Below are 21,973 nucleotides of genomic sequence, written 5' to 3'. Positions count from 1 at the left end.
ATCATAATATCTTCTGAAAACAAATGCCAGTGTCACACACACACACACACACACACGCGCGCGCACGCGCGCGCGCACGCACGCACACCTCCTTCATAATGCGCCTTCTCCTCGTTTTCCCATCACTGGATTATCCGTAAATCATACAAACAAAACAAAAACGTTGATTTATCTGTTTTCCCGTTTTGGTTTAAAAATTGAATAACGTCGGTTTTTTGGTTTTCCGTTTTTCCGAAAAACCAAAAAACGACAGTGGTTCTTTTTTAAACGTTGTTAATATGTTTTGGATGCATATTGTTCTAGTATTTGTTCAGGCTGTTACATACAATTAGCCTCTGTTGCTACCTGCTGGTGAGTAAATATTAAAATCAGTTAAAATTGACAACCGGTCCGCGATTTTTTTTTAATGTAGGCCTATCTGCCGGTCCTTGGCACAATAAAGGTTGGGAACTCCTGTTTTAGACTACATGTACTCCAGTCCTTATTGAGGCACAAAGGGCCTTTCTTTTTTCTATTAACACATAAAACAGCCAGGCCCTTCTGCCCTGGTTTAGGTTCTGGTTTTTAGTAATTATTGGAGTGCTCTGTGAGTCTAAAAGCAGGTTTAGTTGGTTTGGGTTTATACTGTAATACATAGGCCTACTTAAATATTCACAAAATAGGAAAGAAGAAAAATGAATGCCAAACAATTAAACCGAACTAATATGGGACCTGGATATGCGTCAAATCATGTATTGTGAAATAAAATATAACACACTATAATTTTTTTTGTTTGAATACCCTATTTTGGGTTGCTGAGTTAGTGCTCGTCCTTATACATTAATTGTTTGCTTCATTTTCCAGACAGGCTTAACGTAAAATCCTGAGCGCACATACTGAACACTTTACGGTAATGCGCTCCATCTCTCTGCGCACCGCTCCTGGCAGGAGCTCGTGCCGCAGCTTCAGATACGACAACACAGACAGCGTCCCGTGCGGAAGATAGTCGAAAATTAAAAGCTCCTCTATAAAACAGACGATAAACGAGGCAGGGAATGATCGCAGTTGTGTCGGGAGGGATTATTTTGCTCCACCGACCGAGTTTCCACTCCCGCAGTGCTTCAGTGTGAACAGATAGATAAACGGAAAACCATTTCGCAACCTATTTTGCATGGGGCGCCTGAAGTCTGGGATACATGTTCCCACCCTCCGTTCAGTCCAGCGACCGTGTTATGTGTAGCCTACACTGCTAGTTGTTATCTGGAGGCGGTGCAGGTTGTTCCTCACAGACTGAGTAGCGCTTGTTTTAGGCAATATCAGTTTTCTCTGCAAGATGTTTTGAGCGGGGCTGAGTGAGAGTGGCTGCTGTCACCAGGGAGGGGGTTGTCTTCACTGCGCAGACAGAGCGAGGACCGTCTCGACTCGTCTGGTCGACAAAACCTCAGGGAAGGAAGGAGGTAGAAAAGGGTCGGTCGGGGGTTTGTTATCTGGCAATAAACGGCGTTAAAATGACGATGTCCGTCCCGGAAAGGAAATCAGGTTCGGAGGGGAAGGAAGAGGAGAGCGAGGATGAGAGCGAGATCTTGGAGGAGAGCCCGTGCGGCCGCTGGCAGAAACGGAAAGAGCAGGTTGGTCTGTCAGCCTACGTGTGTGTGTGTGTGTGTGTGTGTGTGTGTGTGTGTGTGTGTGTGTGTGTTCCCTTTAAAAACATCTACTTTTTGATCAGGAAATATTCCAATCAATCGGCCTCTCTGAGTGCTGGACATCCCCTGTTATGCAATTATTCTAAGCCAGGCCGAGGTTGTATTGCCCCATGGTGTTTGCACCCATAAATCTCCTTTTATTTGCTTAGCCCACATACAATATATATCAATGTGACAGGCCACCCGCCACTGCTGTTTATTCACATTTCTTCGTCTGGAAGATTAGAATCTCAAGGATTTATCATATGCTGCAGGGTTGGGAAGAACACTAACATACTGTGGATGTGTAAAGCAGGTCTGACTGCTTCGCTTTATTACCTTAAATTGCATGTTGTATCATAAAAAGGTAGGTATGCAGGTGTGAGAGTAAGCAATAGAGTTGTTCCATAATTCAGATCCAGTCACTATAAAGGGCAAATGAGGTGCATTATGGGAACCAACTACAGTCAACTGCAGAAATTAACTTCCTCTATGTGATTATCTCTATTACACTGGATATCATGGGTGTTGCATTGTTAGGTGGATATAAGTGGCAAATTAAACACGTATATTTTATTTACTTGTTTGAATTAACTGACATTTTATTGACAGAATCATGATTTAATACATATTAGTTATTGATGGTACATGTTAAGTTGCCCTAAGATTATCCTAGTTTGGTCAGAAATAGTCAAATGTCTTTCCTCAAACAAAACAAAGACAATGTATACTGTGTGTATACCCCGCTTCTTCTTAAATCCACACAATTTACATGCTGGAATCCAAAAAATATTAAGTATTTCAACTTGTTTAACAATTGTTTTCATCTTGATCTTATTTGATTTATGAGATGAATTAAGAACCCTTACAAAACAAAACACCCCATATCCTAATAGACAGACAATACTAAAAAGCAAACTCCAGAAACATCTTTCCTTTTCTTGTTACAGCTCTTTTCTAAAAGCATTCCCAGCAGGTGCAAATAACATAGGAAGGGGGTCATTTAAAGGTGGAACAGTTAAATGCTGCTGCGTGATTGTGGCACAAAATAATAACGGGCCAATTTGTTCCGCTTTTAATATGATTGGAGAGTCCCTAACTGTCTTTATCTACAGCTTTATTTACGACTCTGCCACCTTTCCATGTGAAGGTCAGCACTAGTCCAGACAATACATTAGCTGCATTAAAAACAAATAACCCAGTGACCTTACCCCAGGCTTTGTCACTCATAAAGGCAAGGCAAGGCAAGGCAAGTTTATTTATATAGCACTTTTCAACACAAGGCAATTCAAAGTGCTTTACAAAAAATGAAAGACATTAAGAAAATGGCATTTAAAACCAGTCATTAAAAAGAAAAGCTAATAAAATAAACATTAAAAGAAAAAAAAAACATGGATAAAAGTTACAGTGCAGTCTAAGATATGAATAGTTCAATTAAACATTAAAAGAAAAAGTACATGGATAAAAGTTACAGTGCAGTCTAAGATATGAATAGTTCAATTAAAAGCAGCGACAATAAGAAAAGTCTTTAGGCTGGATTTAAAAGTAGTCAGAGTTGCAGCAGACCTGCAGGTTTCTGGGAGTTTGTTCCAGATATTTGGAGCATAATAACTGAACGCTGCTTTACCATGTTTAGTTCTGACTCTGGGGACAGAACGCTGACCAGTCCCTGAAGACCTGAGAGATCTGGATGGTTCATAATTTAGCAGGAGGTCAGAAATGTATTTTGGGCCTAAACCATTCAGTGCTTTATAAACCAGCAGCAGTATTTTGAAATATATTCTTTGACACACAGGAAGCCAGTGTAAAGACTTCAGAACTGGAGTGATGTGATCCACTTTCTTAGTGTTAGTGAGGACTCGAGCAGCGGCGTTCTGAATCAGCTGCAGCTTCCTAATAGATTTTTTAGTGAGACCTGTGAACACACCATTGCAGTAGTCGAGTCTACTGAAGATAAAAGCATGGACAAGTTTTTCCAAATCCTGCTGTGACATTAGTCTTTTAATCCTAGATATATTCTTTAGGTGATAGTAGGCTGATTTAGTAACTGTTTTAATGTGACTGTTGAAACTCAGGTCAGAGTCCATGACTACACCTAGATTTCTGGCTTTATCTGTTGTTTTGAACATTGCAGACTGAAGCTCAGCGCTAACTTTGATATGTTCTGACTTGGCTCCAAAAACCATTACCTCAGTTTTATCTTTATTTAATTAGAGAAAGTTCTGACACATCCAGTCATTGATTTGTTCAATGCACTTACTCAGTGTTTGAATTGGAGCATAGTCTCCTGGTGAAATTGTTACATACATTTGTGTGTCATCTGCATAGCTATGGTAACTTATTTTGTTGTTTTTCATTATCTGAGCCAGTGGTAGCATGTAGATGTTAAAGAGAAGAGGCCCCAAGATGGAGCCTTGAGGAACCCCACATGTCATATTTGTCAACTCAGATGTGTATTTTTACCTATAGAAACAAAGTTGTTTCTGTCCTTTAGGTAGGATTCAAACCAATTTAGAACTGTTTCCGAAAGTCCCACCCAGTTTTCCAGTCGGTCTAGTAATATGCTGTGGTCAACAGTGTCAAACGCAGCACTGAGATCTAATAATACTAACACTGAAGTTCTGCCACTGTCTGTGTTTAAGTGGATGTCATTAAAGACCTTTACAAGAGCAGTCTCAGTTAGGGGTGCAACAACTAATCGACTTAATCGATTAAAATCGATTACCAAATTAGTTGCCAACTAATTCAGTCGTCGATTCGTTGGTGACGTCATCACGTGCGTTTTACGCGCCGTTAAGCTACAACGTTATCGGTACTGGGGACATTTAAAAAATATATGTCATGTATTATTGATACAAAAACATTATATCGCGGTCTTAGTGTCGCCAGCTCGTTTATAATATGCAAAAAGACAAACAAATGCATCTATGATGTATTTTCGATCAGACGAGATCTCTCTCCCTGGTCTGTGTGGGAGGGGGCGGGGCAGTTTACACACACGCGGCTGCTACATGCAGCAACACACTGCGGAGATGGCGGAGAGAACGCCGCTCCGAGGTGTGGTTAAACTTTACCCGTCTCGATGCTCGTTGCCAAAAGTGCAATAACAGTTTAGCATGTAAGGGCGGTAACACGAGCAGTTTGTCTAAACATTTAGCAAAAGTGCACAACATTCAGACGGAGAAATGCACCGGGTTCGACTGTCTTCCTAGTAGCTCTGTAGCCCCGTCCACGAGTAACGTTTTCACGTCAGGTGTTATGTATGCTAGCAGCAACACACGGAGTTAACTACATGATACAAACATGGGTTAATGATTAGAGGTAACTGAGTTATTTAGTTTGTTAAAGTTTCAGCTATTCTGTTATCACATTATTTATTATTTGCTAAAACACTGTTGTTTCTTTTGATGTGAAATATTATTAATTAATTTAAATAAAAAGCCATGTTCATTTTGTAAACAATTTGTTTAGTTAATTTAATAATATGTATTTTTTAATCAAGTATTCATCTTTATTGTCTTCATTGTTAGTTTCCACATGCCTAAAACAACCTCAAGCTAAATCTAAAAGTTGATGGCTAAATAAGAGCGCTTGAGAAATTGTGCAAGGCGTAATAGTCCGAATAGTCGATTAATCGTTTCATTAATCGATAGATTAATCGACTATCAAATTAGTCGTTTGTTGCAGCCCTAGTCTCAGTGCTGTGGTTTGGACGAAAGCCTGACTGGAACACATCGAAACAGTTATTTAAATGCAAGAAATTACTCAACTGTTGAAAAACAACTTTTTCAATGATTTTACCTAGAAATGGCAGGTTTGATATGGGCCTGTAATTCTTCATAACTGAAGCATCTAGATTATTCTTTTTTAAGAGCGGTTTAATGACTGCAGTTTTCAGGGCCTGTGGAAAAATACCTGAGTGAAGAGATTTGTTTACTATATGAAGTAGATCTGAGGCCATGCAAGGCAAAACATCTTTGAAAAATCCTGTTGGAATAATATCAAGGCAGCAGGAGGAGGATTTCAGAAGTTGTATAATATCCTCTAGGTTTTTATCATTAATCTGATGGAATTGTGTCATGATGTTTGAATTGATGTTAAGTGGACACAGAGACAACACATTTTCTGTTCCTGATGCAGAGGCACTGACTGCTTGTCTGATTTTCTGAATTTTGTCAGTGAAAAAGGAGGCAAAATCATTGCACGCTCATAAATAATCCCATGTTTGTGTAATGCTAACATTAAAGACAATGAGACGCTGCACAGTTTCTCTGACAAACCCAGCTGCTAAACCCTAACCTAGGAATATATACATTAAAAAAAAGTTGATCTATTTCTTAGAAAGAAGAAACAGACACCTAAATGTTTTTTAGTGAAGCAGTGGGCGTCGGCTTCACTAACAGCTCCAGATAAGGCTGAACATTTAAGTTGAAGGTTATCTATCGAATACACATGGCGTCCTATGAACAGCAGGACCACCTGACCTCACTCTCTTACTGTGCTGCCGTGCACTCCAACACACCCTGCATGGTGTTTTTCCAGCCATCGATCAGGCATCAGTCATTCAGGGCTGGTTGCTATAGTGAAAATCCATATCAGACTATAGCAATCACTTTCTAATTATTTAATATAAACATACATTTATGTTCAATGTGATCAACTATGTTCTACATTACATCAACTCATTATGCAAAAACATTTTTAATTTGGTGAATGTTACTTATCTTTAGAATTTGTGAAAAACAGCCAAAAATTGCCGAAACCCAGAGGGGGTCATCTTTAAATTGCTTATTTTGTCCAACCAACAATCTAAATATCAAATGGTATTCAGTTTACAATGACACAAAGCAGATACTCACATTTGAAAAGCTCGAACCAAAAATGTTTTGTAGAAGTTGCACTTAAAGGTGGGTTAGGTAAGTTTGAGAAACCGGCTCGAGATACACTTTTTGTTATATTCCATGGAATGCTCTTAACATCCCGATAGCAATGAATATCTATATATCTATATAATATATATATATAGTGCTTTGACAAAAAATCCATTAAAAAAATGTCCTCTGTGGAAGCCGTAGCGCTGTAAAAAGCACGACCAATCATTTTAGCCGGCCCGGCTAAAATAACTGGATGGCCTACCTGCCTATCAGCCTCCCATCTGTGCACAAACTTATCTCGTGCCCTCATTGGTCATGTGCGCGTTCGTGTGTGTTGAAGGAGGGGCTCTGTAAGGAAGTGGCAGATTTGTTCCGGCTGTGTATTTTCAAATTCTAGCGCACTCGAGCTGGTTTCTCCAAAATGACCTACCCCATAATCTTGAATAATCATTTCTGTTTTCAACATTTTTGTAAAATGATCTTCTGTTTATTAACACATTCAATCATTCATGAATACATTATTTTCAGTATTTTATGAGCTTATGATCACTGCATCTTTGTAAGGTTACCTTTATAGCTCACCTAGTGATTCGATTTTGTCTTGAATAAGCTTTTCTTTTTAAACAAACCAGAGAGTAATAAGCAAAACCATTTCATCAGTCGCCAGGTTTTACACAAGAACAAAATAAACTCATGTCACGTCATCTCAGCAGGGACAAGCTAAGCCGATAGTTGATACCAACACAATCGCAAAGAAGCTCCAAGAGGAATAAATCAACCGTAATCTCTGAGGTTGATATATTGTGTATATCACATTTATATAAAGTGTCTCCAATCCATAAACGTTGCCTTGTTTTGATGCAATAGTGTCGGACAGCTCTCCATCCAGCAGGCCTGGGTGTGGCTGAGCGGCATGCATGAAATACACATGAATACTCAGTAACTAAGTCAGTGGGCGTAAGTTCAGATGACACGCTGCCATATCTGTTATTCAGCTCTGGCATCACAATAAACACAGCCTGCCGCCACATGGTATTGTTGTCTTGCGTGGCTGTTTTTCTTAGATGGAATGGTTTAAAGTCAGTTTTACCTTCTCGACCCAACATGCAGCATTGATTTTTCTAAAGGGCTGAGTGGTGCTGGTGTTATGGGAAAGCAAAGTTCTGTGTGCTGAATCAAACTGAGGCTGGTTGTTAAACGCATAGTTTTTTCCCCCAGTATCAAATCAATTCAATGTTTGGACAATTGTTGCATAAGGTGTTAACAATGCAACCCTGCTGCTCTTTTTGTGCACATGGCTGTCGGCACGTATCTGCCGTGAGACATCCCTGAATGTGGACATTCAACCTAACCTCACACAATATTCCTGTTGAGATATGAGGCTGGCAAAATATGCAAATATTGGATGCTCTTAACCTGAGGTTTCAAACCATGAGACGATAAATGGCCCAAAATGTACTGTATGAGGTACAAGGGAAAGGAGCATGCAGTGGATCTAAAAAGAATGGTATTTGTATTGATTGCTGATTTTGTGTGCTTATTGACATGTCTGTGACACCCAAGTCATCTGACACTTATGATACTTTAAACCCTTAGTCCCTGATTTAGGCAATTCACTCAAAAAATGTAACTCCTGCTCAGAGTTGTATCCACGTCAAATCAAATGCACACATATTTAGAATCAGTTTTATGAACACTGTATTTCAGTACTAAACTCATACTCTAACTCCAGGTCTTGTCTGGGATTGGCACCTTCTCTACCTTTTATTGCCCTATCAAAGTAATATGAGAGTTGTCTTATGTCCTTGGATACACGGCAACAGCAACATGGTGCCAATATATCAAAATGTAAACAAATATTGGCTGAAAAAACAGGGCTCAAGTAGTCCACAGCTAACTAACAGACTCTATGGTAACCTTGGAGTAAACCTTGAAATACTTCCTGTCCTCTGGTCTAAAGAGTGAATATTTGTCATTGTATCACAGTTTGAGTTACATCCACCAGATACACAGTGGACCTTGACCTGTCACACTTGGCTCTTTTTATGAAAGTCCAGCCTTGAGAGAGGATTATCACTGACCCCTTAGGCGCATTCACACCGCAGTACTTTTCCCACAAAGGTTCATGAGAACTTAGTTCATGAGAACTCTTTTGTCGCGTTCACACCAAAAAGAGCCGGTACTAAAATTAGTTCATGAGAACGTTTTTACCCCCTTTCGTGGGAGAAAAAGGTTCCTATGTCTGATTGGCTGGGCGGATTTCAAACCACGCCCCGTAAAACTCCCAAAAAGTTTTGTGAAGCCGCCATTTTATTATCCTCGCATTAGCATTATTAGCATTAGCCCAGCGCAGAAACGCAGAGAGACTAACTTATGGCAACACAAAATAAAACATGGGAGCGGTGGAGATGAGGAGGTGTCGGCGTTCTGGCGATTTACAAGGAAGGCTTCAGTAGAAGCTGCTGGGAGTCCCAGCAGCTTCTACTGAAGCCAGTCCCCAACTCCGGGGACTTCTGGCCGGGGACTTTGGGCGGCAGTATACGCCGTGAAGTGGTTTGCGGCCTGCCAGTAAACCCAAAGCAGAAGAAGAAGTGACGTCAGCGGCTTGATTTGCCTAATCCACCCCCAGGGACTTATTCCGGTGTGAACGCGATCTGTACTTAGTTCATGCGAACTAAAGAGTTCTCATGAACCTTTGTGGGAAAAGTACTGCGGTGTGAATGCACCTATAGTGATCTTGGCTCCATGTTGTAGTGTGGTAGATCCCCAGAAGTGACTTCCCACCATCCCTGCACTGTGAAGCATCAACAGCCCACTACCCATTCCAGTAATTGCTCCATCTTCTATTTCCAATCTGCTTTGCAACTCTGCTTTGTGTCATGGCGTTAATTCTCAAGCGCAGTCGAATATGTGCTGTTGAGTGTGGTGTGCAGATGCTGCTTTCTGCTCCTAAGTGTTAACCAAAGTCCTATGCATGTGTGAGTGACTCGCATGCATTTGCCAGGATTGACAAACTTGACACACAGCACGTACATCCAGGTGTGAGCAACATCAAAACATTGATATTGTAATAGGTATTTTTTCCACGAAATATATTTTGAAAGAAAGTTTAAATATGGATATTATGATGGCTGATCCATAGTATGAAATTTGACCCTTTTGCGTTCATGTAAGAAACACAATTAAAGGCAGCCACAGCAGTGTAGCGTTATATAAAAATTAAGTAAGACATGTTATGTTGCTAGTGTGTTATGGGGACTACAATGCTGCAGCTGATTACTTTATTCCTTATCAATAAATCTATAGATTGTTTCTCAATAATGATTTAGGCTATATGTAATGTTTCCAAAGCCCAGAAATATGTCTTCATATTGGTATTCAATAGCTGAATGAGGTACACCAGCTGAAATCACAAAATGTTTCAGTGATGTAATGCCTTGACAATCAGAGGCTGGTGACACACGTTGGGATATATTCATTACAGTCAACTGGACGTCCAAAAATCATCACCTCATAGTAAATATGATATATATTGTGCGCAGTAAACTTCTCGCTGTTTTTGGATGCTTTCCATGTCTTGGGTTGTAAAGACAAGCCATTAAACAAATCCAGAGCATTGCCCCTCTTAAGACCGTGTCAAGTTGTGGCTTGCAGTAAGCGCTGCCTGTTTTAGGGATCCTCGTAATGACTCCTACTCCCTTATAATCCTGCAGTGTCGGCATGTTTGCTGCTTTGACAGCTGCCCTAAAAGGAATGACATCCACTCAGATTTCCCTGGAGGGGAAACGGAGCAGGGACAGCCAGCTTTGATCCACCTGTTAAAACGGTCATCCACGCCTGTTGTGCAAAGCTTTACTAGGAAACACATTAACACCCATTCATTCCTAGAATACAAAATAATGATTCATGCAGATGTCCATTGAATTGCGGTCGTAAACATGTATCATGATTCTAGGGATAGATAGCCATGTCACTCTGTCTATTGACTACTTTGGTCTAGATTGAAATATATCCGGAACTATTTCATAGATTGGCATTTAACCTTTTACCAAATTGTGTGGACGTCAAAGAATGAATCCAACAAGCGTTGGTGATCCCTTGACTTTTGATCTAGTGCCTCTATCTAGAAAGATAGGTGTGTTCCTCTGGGGAGTATACTTGTGTCTGTGTGACAAAAGATTATTCCATATTAAGTTAACTTGCCAATCTGGTGTGACAATAGTATAAAGCTGCAGCCTGCAGCAACGCCTTCTCTGCCTGCATGAAGAGTTTGATGGAGCTGTATTATTTACCGTCTCATGTGTGACGTCTATCACCCAGTCGGTCAGATTTCATGAGGCTGTCATGGTAGGATTTTACTACAAAGCTTTCAGTCAGCTGGAAAATTGAAAGATATTGGTGTCACGCTAACTGTTATCTATGACGCTGCTCTTATGCTTGGGGAATACTTTCTGATGTTTACATGCTGCTATTTCACAGGCTCCCAGGCATTGTGGAGGCCTGTTTATACAAAAACAGCAGCAAGCAGCACCTGCATGAGGGTTTAAAGTGTACTCATTGGTCAGAATCTAGACTATTCTTCAGCTTGAAGGAAATGTCCACATTTAAGATGCACATACACTGTTATCACCAGCTTGTAATATTGAGCGCATTCCAGGAGTTCATTTGCAAGTAAGTGTGGTAGCTGCAGCTGCATCCTAACTTTATTGCAGGGGATGAAAGGAAAAGACAAAATGTTGTATTTGCAAGATATTTAATCTTCTGTGTCCACTTTACTGAGCTGGGTAAACTACATTCCCTGAAGATTATTCATTTAAGGCAGGGGTGGGGAACCTTTTTCCTCTCAAGGGCCATTTCAATTTTTACAACATCCTCCGAGGGCCGTACAAATGATTGACCTCTGCTTAAAAATACTAAAATCACAGCCCATTCATTTCGCCTTTCTATCATGCTGTGCAAAGAAAGAGCAACCTCTTAATCCAGATATCTTACCATGACTCCCGCATGCACGTGCACGGTTGTGGCATGACCACCACAACAGAAAGATACAACAATAACAACTTTTTTTAATATAGTATTTTATACCTGTTTACTTTATTCTCTTATTTTTTTATAATGATCATATAAAGATGTGCCTTTACCTCACTGGTTGTAGAAAAAGCTTCTTATATTCATTAGCATAGCTAGCTAACCAGATGCTAATAACGACAAAGTTATTGACTGTATGATCAGTATGACAGATGAACAGATCGCCACTGTGCTTACAACTAAAGACACAGCCACGCAAAAACTGCAGCATGTGTACGGCTCCTTATGGGTACTGCAACTTGTGAAAGTGCCGGAGCGAAGTTCTGGTGCTCTCAGGCAGAACTGCACCCCTGTCAGACGAGACATATACCACGTGATGACACGTTAGGCTCGTGTTTTGTTCTAGATTTCTTTAATTTTTTTATTTTTTGCGTGTGTTTTATAAATGACCTCGAGCTGCCAGAGGTTCCCCACCCCTGATTTAAGGCTTCAAATTACTAAACTGTGTGTGTCATATACTTAACACATTCCTTTTAATGTAATCATTTGTGCCCTTGAAATACTTCTTTTGTTCGCTTGTTTCCACATCCAAGTAATAATGAACAGTCCAATAATACAAAACAGCCAAGTAGGATAAACCACTTACATAAATCAGTTTTAGGTATTAGTAGGATTGGAATTTCTTTAATACTTAAAAAAGATCAGTTAAATCTGGAGAGAGTTACTTATTTTAGTTACCAGTATCTCATCAGGTGTTATGTTTGTACAGTTAAGAAGAACTATTGATTTCCTAAAATACAAGTGACAAAGCCAATCGTTTTGTGTATGTGCTAACAGTGTTTCTCTGGTCCTGCATTGACAGAAACACAACAAACCTTCCACAGGCTAAATATAGGTTCGCTTTGTGTCAGGTCCGCTACAACACTGTGAGCTTTAAGCTGTGGTGCGAGCTGCATTACAGTAAACAACAGAACAGATGGTGTTCAACCTAAGGCTCTGTCATGAACAGGCTGTACTTCAAGCATTAACATCTAGGGCTGCAGCTATCAGTTCAGGGGGTTGATAAATATAGCCTGACTTTTAGTATAGTCACTTATGGAGGCACACACTAACTCATATTACTATCTGTAGCTGAAGATACAGTGATTATACGATCTATAGGGACTCTCACCTGTAGTGAAATGTGAGCAGCTCGGCTTGCAAGGCCTCTAGTAGGGTCATCAGATCTGATGGGAAATACAGAGGGGTATCTGTCAGCGTTTTCCACTCTAGCTCTGAGATTTGGAGCTACCCGTACTATCGTGCAGTCAAATGGGGATGCTGGCATGAAAAGGAATCCTCTAGGAATGGCTAACATGTCTTCCGGGTTTCACAAAGCTGTCATAGTAGTTCACGTTACATGACATGTATGCCTCTGAGGAATGCCTCACAATTACTAAAGTATGCTTTAAACACATTAGGCCAGATAGCCTTTACCTAGAGTGATCTTCTCACATGGCGATGTGGAAATGATTGTTTATATTTGCAGTACAAAGTTATTTATTTATATTTCTTGCATCAATAAATTCTGCTGAGGATTCTGGCATTCATCATCACACAAACTTAAATATTGACAGTACTATTTGAACTTAATCCTTTCAATATTAAATCACATAAACATAAGTCCAGAACAGCATCAGTGGGATTTAAACAAAAAACGTACAAATATGAAAACAGCGTTAAATGTTAATGTTAAATGTCAGGTTTTCAGACATTAAAATAATTAGTTTGGACTGACAATCCCACGAGAAGATTCCGACTTTCTGCATGAAGCAGAACAATAAGTAGCTGACTTTGGCATTTGGAAAAATCACTAATTATCCAAGTACAGAAAGCTGGTGTGAATATTATTGTTTTGTTAAATGATTCCCTAACCCTCACCCTATTCTTGGAGTAAGATATGAAAACATAAATGATTTCAGTATCAGTATGGAAATGTAGGCATCGTATCCAGACTAACAGTATGTAAACACCTAAATCACCACAGAGGGAATTTCCCTATGCAACGCTTTGTCTTGTGATTCTGATGCACACAGTCAATTATAATAATAGTTATTGACTCAGTCTAGTTCCTGTCTTGTAGTGTTGTTACAAAGAGCAAGAAACTGTGAAGGCATTAAAGGTGTAGGTATGGTCGGGTGAATATTGTTTCTTTCAAACATCTGCTCTGGTATGATTTATGACTTCAACAATAAAAAACAACCATTCCTCGATCTCCACCTGCATCAGGCAGGTGCGAATAGCTTGGCTAAAGCCTCTATAAACACGACTATTTCTGTAAAGACCTTTGTGTTTCAACTATAAATATAGGAGGGATGCCCAATAATGTCTCATACACAAGCTTTTCACGCTTCAAAGCAGAGTTATCCTCACTTTATTGACCTGCTGATATGAAAACGTTGTGTGTGCCGGTTTCAAAGGGGTATTTCATTCCTCTCTTTATCAACTACTATCTTGACCTTTGAAGCCAAATATTGATATCCTATGTGTGTGTGCCTAAAAACAAACATAAAAAGGGATTTAGCAACAATTGGATATTGTGGAGGGACGTTGTACATTCATTATTAAAGTTAAATGTGAAGGGAACTTATTGTATGTGGTTTTGGCATTTACATATTTGCTGTAAATGCGTTTATGTAGTTATGAGTGTGTACTCCAGATGTGTTGCTTGAGGCCCCCTTGGTTAAATTACATCTCTTCTCCTCTTGAGCGGAAATTAAATCTTGTGCTTCCAAACAGAAGACAGATAACCGTCTCCTCATAAATGTGCTGTTGTCCATGTGTGTCAGACGCCACCTAATTTGCACTCAGAATTTGAATGTGTTTGTGTTGTTGTGCAGCTCAGGTGGTTTAAAATAAAGCAGGTCACTTTCATTCAGGAGCTGAATTAGAAATGCATCCCCGCAGCCATCAATCAGTAAAGATGGCCGGTTAATTAAAGAGCAGATTAATAAAAGCCCCCTGTATAGCAGCCTGACAGAGAGGTCAAGTCCTTTTTATTTCCTGTTTACCTTATGACCATCGCAGCAAGAGATAAATAATTGCTGCTGTTATCTCATGCTATAATAAAGGGCTCCTAATAAACCTTGAAACTCATGGATCTGTTACTCTAGCTGACCCCCCTGGATCGTATTTTATCGCCTGTCTGCGGCCCTGGTGATGACAACTCGCATTGTAGCTCTTGATGTCTTCTGCAGAAACTGTGGACAGGTAGCTGAGGGTTGGATAAACACACTAACCCCCCACGTGGTGCTTTCACAGACACACCCATTGAGCTTTGTCTGTAAGGTTACATAACAGCCGCCGGCCCAGAAAAAGCCTCTTACTGTCTCCTCGCATGTCTTCCAACAAGCTTTTGTTTTGAACACGTGCTGAAGAGCCAACTCAGGTTAGCTCTCACTTTCCAGCCCTGGAAGATAAACGCTGCACGATTAAAAACTACTCTTTCTGCTCCCTCATTGTACTCATATCTACTTTCCTTCAGCCTTCCTCCACATGGGGCCCGAGCTCAATATCAGCCAATTGACTAGTTGAGACCTAGAAACTTTTATTGCACCCCTAAGTGGTTCCTTCTGCGACAATTTTGTTTTCTTGCTCCTGCCTCCGGTAATGGGAGTGTTACGAGCTAATGGTGGTCCAACATGCACGAGCTAACTGCTACTGTGCTCAGACCCAGCTTTTAGCTGCTTGCATGCTACTGTGGCAAACACTCAATAACCCTTTGCACTGTTTGCCAATTCCTTTAAGCTGTTACCCTGAGTCACCCCGCATGCTTGCTGGAAAACTGTACTGCAGTAACCTCTACTTGGTGGGGGGGGGAGCAGTAGGAGGTCACATAACATATTGCTCTTCCACTGGGTATGAAGTAGCAATGAAGCAAGCAGTGTGTGCTGATTAACAAGCATGAATTAGGTAATCCAGGGGGCAGAAATTACCCCGCTTTAAGACTCAGGCAGACTTTGCCAGACCCTGTTAAGCTTCTCCAAGAACACAGTCAGTTGCACATGTTTTTAGGGAAACTGGAAGGTGGCCATTTTCAGGTCGAAGCGATCTTTTTCTTAAAACGCTGCGGCCATTCCAAGAATTGTTTACGGATTATTTCAAGCAATTGCAAAACACTCTGTATGTTTGAGAGTGAAGCTAAGGGAAAGTTAAAACGCTTGGCTGGGAATTGACAAATGTTCACCCCAGCTCTAAGCACTAAACCTCACAAACTGTAGATGACGTCACCAAGTGCTGTGGGCTGCAAATTTGAATGATACAACACATTGTGAAATAACAGACATTTATTTATGTGGCAAGTGTGAGGCTCAAATCTAAAGAGTATTATAATGTTGCTTTATTTTGTCAAAGGAACAGTGGATTAAAAAGCCCTCCTTAAATGTAGTGGATTACAAATGGAGAATTCTATAAATTGCAGTAGGTGAATGCACTAAGTTACATTCCACAACTAACTGATGGAAAAAGAGCTTTTAATAACTATTTATACCATGGGAAAAAAACACAAAGCCATAATGGAGTTGAGTCAGAGACAGAGTCAAGTGCGTCTGCTAGGCCGGACACTGGGACCGGGCAGACACTGAAAAGCAGACGTCTCTCGGAAGTTTAAAAAGGGAGATGTTTGTGTTATCCATCAACAAGCCTTTGTTTCCCGCTGTGCGTATCTGTATTTATTGTGAGCATGGTAAGCAGCAATTAGTCAATCCCTGAGAGACGAGAGAAAAAGGTGTCGGTGACTCATGCAGATTTTCTACAATTATGACTCAGCACTTTACAGGAGTTTAGTGAATCAAAGGCAATAGCTGTGAGGTTAGGTACGGATGTTTGGTGTGAGGGAATGATCCTGCATGTTGTTGCGCTGCAGGAGAGAAAGTGAGGCACACTCTTGAGTGGGACACTGTTTCAGCATGTCCAAATTGAATGATTTATATTTTGCTTGCCTTCCTTGCACAATGTTATCTGCAACAAGATTGGTCCCTCTTCTGACACTAGGTCTGTATGATTGATTAGAAATGACAACACCCAAAACAATAAATAAGGAGGATCACAACAGGATGGAACACATTAACCAATGTATTTCATGTTATGTTAAGGCATACTTTTTATGTGAAGGCATAAGACACATTTTTTAAGACAAACAAGAATGCTCTCAAATGAAGCCTGCATAGCACACATGAATAACCCCCTTAGTATATTGATCTTTGTTATAAATTAAACATCAGATGTCGTTGTGACATTGTGAGAAGGACTCTTGACCTCCCCCCCCCCCCCCCCTCTTTCTCTCTCTCTCACATTCCTCCTGTATAATCAGCACACTTCTCATCAGAAACAAAAAAATATTAGATGGATGATAGTATGTTGCCTAACTTTGAGTGATTGTTTGAGGGTAAAAAGCCAGAACAGAGAATACCATGGTGATAACAGAGCCTGATAATAATTCATGTTGCTTCATTATGTAGTTTTAACCTCCACGTTAGAGGAGAGCCAGGTGGTTGCTGAGGTGTGATGATAAGGCCGAGTGTTTCTTATGCAACAAAGGCCTTTCCTATTCTCTCTGAACTGTCATAGTTGTGTGAACTTGTGTGTCTGAGCCAAGATCCTATACACTTCTATATGGTCTAGTTGCTTCTTGTCCAAACAATGTCTGGTTTGTCAAGGGCGGGACAACAAATTACACTTTACTCCTTTAATCCCGTAAAGGCCTTTTCTTAAGAGGTTAAGCAGTAAAATAAGTAAACATACCCTGGTGGTTATACAGATAAAGCCTGACCTTGGGGCTGTTTCTCTCCACTTAACAGAAAATAATGTTTCATTGGTCAAAATAGTGTGTGTGTGTGTGTGTGTGTGTGTGTGTGTGTGTGTGTGTGTGTGTGTGTGTGTGTGTGTGTGTGTGTGTGTGTGTGTGTGTGTGTGTGTGTGTGTGTGTGTGTGTGTGTGTGTGTGTGTGTGTGTGTGTGTGTGTGTGTGTGTGTGTGTGTGTGTGTGTGTGTGTGTGTGTGTGTGTGTGTGTGTGTGTGTGTGTGTGTGTGTGTGTGTGTGTGTGTGTGTGTGTGTGTGTGTGTGTGTGGTGTGTGTGTGTGTGTGTGTGTGTGTGTGTGTGTGTGTGTGTGTGTGTGTGTGTGTGTGTGTGTGTGTGTCAATTGGGCTTTCTGCTTTTCATTCTGCTTTGCATCTTTGTTGAATAGGTGAACTATGCGCATTGGTTCACAGATCATTGAGCCTTCAGGGCCACCATACTTTCAGATCATTGAGCAATTTCTGGCTCTGGGAAGGTTCATGGGCTTGACAAGGACATGGCTATGCTCAGAGTTTACAGTAGAGTGCTTGGATTTATCACAGTGATGCTCTGCCTCAAGTAGAGCTGGATTCTGATTAGTTCTGAAATGATTAGTTGATTAATCAATTAGTCAGGCAACAGAAATTAATGCACTAGCAATCGTTGAATTATTCTAATGAAGAATATTAGCTGTTTTAAACTTTTTAATTATAGGGATCTGTTGATTTTATAGAATTATAAATGAAATATCTTAATGTTTTGGATTATTTATGAAACAATCATTGACATTTTAAGTTTAAGCTCTTAAAAAAGTTCCACTTTTGTTCCATGTCTTTTGTGCACTCAACAACCCTACTTATTAACACCTTTAACTTATAGTGTTAATTGCTGTGAAAACACTCTTTCGCACATGTGTATGGAATAAAACCCTCACAGTAACTCGACCACTTTTACACGCCTCTGTCTTGCAGGTAGACGTCATTTGAAAAAGCCCTTATTTCTGTGGAAACCATTTTAAAGGGTAAAAGCCTTATGTAACGAGGCTTCCTAGCACTTCCCATGCTTATCACATCGCAGTCAGCAGGCTCTCACTTCTTGAATGCAGTTGTGGTTCTGCCATCTCTTTCCCGCAGGCCCTATAAATCTGCAGCTTTGTCTCTGTGACAATAGGAGCGAGGACAACGGGACTGTTCAGACTGAAAAGCCTTGGTACAGACTGAAACACAGATACAGACATTACTCTGAGCTGCGAAATCAAATGCTGAATTTGAAAGATGCAGCATCTGCAGGAACCAAACATGTCCTAATCTTTTGTGAGGGGCCAGCCTCACAATGCTTATCATGTCCCAGTTTTGTAGAAGTAAAACAAGTACAGGATTAGGTCGATACTTACTCTTTGTTAAAAGTTTTTTTATCAGCAGGGCTCGTTTGATTTAATTCAAGCCTTTTTATTAAAATGGGTCATACAATTACTGCACAACAGGACATGAAATTGTATTTTCTGAAGAGCCTGAAAGAGGCTGACAAACATTGTCTTATTTTTTATTTATTTTTCAGCAACTCTCCCCTTTGTACCCATCTGCTCTGCTAACCTGCGTTGCTGTCCTACATTCCTCTTATGGCGCTTTTCCACTGCAGGACCTAGTATGGCTTAGTACGGTATGGTTAGGCCTTGGTAGGCCAGGCTCACTTTAAGCTGCGTTTCCATTACGCATTGCCGTGACGTCATCTTCAATGCGAACCACAAAACCAAAACATCAGCCGTTAGCTGTTAGCACTCAGAGCTCATAGCTCCTCATATCTGTTCAGAAACTAGACAGAAGTTAATCAAGTACAAACCACAGACTGTCTGTGTCATGGCGAGTGTGGACGGAGCATATACAACATTAGCTTAGCCTGATCGATCCGATCTCCATTCAGAAAACACGCATTTTAAAAGGTTTTTCGCCTGCCGTCTTGTCTGCAGACCGGTATCAGTATGTTGTTACTTCGGCATCATTTTGAAACGTGTATTACAATTAAATCACGGTAAAATATGTTAATTTTGTTGTAGTTGTAGCCCCCTTGCCAGCGATTCTCTCTGACCATTCAGCAGTCGAGAGTGTTTACGTCACTAGTTTAGCATATTCAGCCCGGTTGTTGGCCTGGTAAGAACCTCGATTTTGGAGGAACAGAAAAAAGGTGAAAAAGTAGCCCTAGCGGAAAAGCAAAAACCATGCTACGTGCTGCAGTGGAAAAGCGCCATTAGTGGGAGCTTTAAGTTCTCCATGAGAAAATGAAGAAGTGATGGGGGGGGGGGGGGGGGGTGATCTGTCTGTCTAATAACAACCCATGAGCCTGTGTGACCTTGTGTGTCCTTAGAAAGAGGTTGAACCTTTTTACGCTCCGGGATCTTGGCAGCCGTTTGATTTATATAACGTGAGATATGAAGGGCATTCATCTGAGGAAATGTTCCAGAGACAATTTTTCTCGATGATTTAAAATCTTATCCAGCGGACATCATCTGAATGTGAATGTGGAGCTTTGAGCTGCACATTTCCTGTCCCCTGCTTGACTTGTCACGGCTGGTGCCATCATGTTATTCCTCACGCTGAGCATACACACATACACATTATCCAAAACTCTGACCTGATGGTGTGCTGCACAGGTGACTTCCTGGGGCGGAAAAGAGAGGGAGAGGTGTAGGTGGACTGTAGAGCGGCTGGAGTAGCTGGTGAAGGTCAGCAGACTCAGGGCTCAGGCTCAGGGCCCCGATACGACCAGACAGAAACACAGAGTGTGAGACGGCTCATCGAGCAGCGTGTAAAGTCTGGCTTGCTTCGGTGTTTGCTCATTACCACATGTCTGTCACGGCACAGTGCACCTTCGATGAAATTAGGGATGTAGGAAAGGCTAAATTAAAGGGAAAAGTTTGAATATCTTTCAGAAAATGTTTCAAACACACTAACTAATCACCATTTTATATATATATATATATATATATATATATAGGTTTCTGTAATTCCGATATATATTATGTTTTGGGTAATAGCATTATAGAGTAATTTCGTTTTTGGTATCTAACATTGGATGGGTGCATCTTTTTCCCTATTCACACATCCTCATTGTGCAGATTTAAAGATTATTTGTGTATTTTCCACAACACTTCAGCTCAAATCTTTGATCATGCTCCTCTTTGATGCCAGTGAAATTCGTGAGAGATAAAGCTCAAAGCAACGCAGAAGGAAGACTGCACTCATTTACATACAGTGCAGACACCTAGCAAGTATCTAGTACAGCGTGATGCAAAATGACTTGAGTGTAGGGCTGTATAAAATCTACTTGTTAAATATGAATGTGGTGCGACGTAGCAACTCATCGTCGAGGTATGAGGTGTAGGAAGATTTGATATGCTGACGTCTGGCAGACAAAGATCTCTGTCACTGTAAAGCTTGTACCCACACACAGTCTGTCTCACACAAAGAGACTCTTTCATATAAGATGCCTTTGCAGCGAGAATGAGGCTGAAAGAGCTGCCGTATTCTGGGCAATGAAACTGTCACTGCAAATGGTCCAGCCAGTTGAGATTTGCACTTTCCTCTACTTGGACGTAGCCAGTACAAATGTGGGGTAAACCATAAGCAAAGTCAGCTCTGCACAGATGGCAGGGTGTGTCTATCAACAATATACACCACTGTACAACACAGTGCAATACATTTCAACAGCACTACATCCCTTAAAATGATCGTACAGTTTACTTAACACCTCTCTTAAATAAAAGAATAATGTTCTAACCCTTTTTAAGTTAGGATGTATTGCTTCTCTTATTAGACTGTATTACTTTTAGCTTGCTTTCCCTAATACACTGGCAATTTAGAGTTCATCACATACAGATTTCAATTAATTTATACACCAATATCTTTCAAGATACTGTTTTAGCTATTTTGTTCCTCTATTTGTCTATAAAAACCAGTGAATTGTGGGTAAGCTGCTGTGCTGATCATTAGGGAGCTTATATTAATTGAAGACGGCAACAAAAGATGAGATTTATTTTTGTTATAATTGGTTGATTAGCTTTCCTCGCATTATGTTGCATAACGTGCATTTAATTTGTGCTTTGAATATAATCTACATAATACTCTCTCAACCATGGCGATGTGGTATGCTGCAAGTAAGAATAGAATTATAACATGACTAGTGATGTATTGATTTCGACACTCAATTTAGAGTTCTGCTTTCCTATTTTTGTTGCCATTTTTAAGATGACTGAAGTGGCAGAGGTGGGATTGAACTGTATTATAGTATCGCTAATATCTGGTCGTTTTTCCCTTTACAAATCAAAATAAAGTGAATCATGTGAGTGACAACATGTGTGGGTGAGGTAATGAGAGGTTAATGTGACAGTCTTTATAATCCAGTTTTACCCAGCTCAACTGTAGAGTTAACCACAGCCCAGTGGACATTGTTTTGATTTGAACATACAATCCTTAAATCCCTTCCCTCTCCCTAAACCAACCTCCCTTCACACAGCCAATCACAGCCCAGCATCCGGTGTGTTGTTTACGAGTCTCACGCTACCACGACCAAGCTACAGACCCTGTTAAACCCCCGGGATG

General features: G+C 40.5%; 1 protein-coding gene across 1 annotated transcript in view; it reads left to right on the top strand.

The window, feature by feature from the left end:
* Nucleotides 1-892: 892 nt before the first annotated feature.
* Nucleotides 893-21,973, top strand: part of nrbp2b (nuclear receptor binding protein 2b) — a 46,505-nt gene continuing 25,424 nt past the window's right edge. The window contains exon 1 of the mRNA XM_034108581.2: nt 893-1,607. Within this exon, the coding sequence (XP_033964472.1) occupies nt 1,488-1,607 (120 nt within the window). The 5' untranslated portion in view covers nt 893-1,487. The remainder of the gene's footprint in view (nt 1,608-21,973) is intronic.

This window comes from Pseudochaenichthys georgianus, chromosome 20, assembly GCF_902827115.2.
Source record: "Pseudochaenichthys georgianus chromosome 20, fPseGeo1.2, whole genome shotgun sequence".
Classification (NCBI taxonomy): domain Eukaryota; kingdom Metazoa; phylum Chordata; class Actinopteri; order Perciformes; family Channichthyidae; genus Pseudochaenichthys; species Pseudochaenichthys georgianus.
The sequence above is the reverse complement of the archived record's forward strand: the minus strand, read 5'-3'. Positions and strand labels throughout refer to the sequence as shown.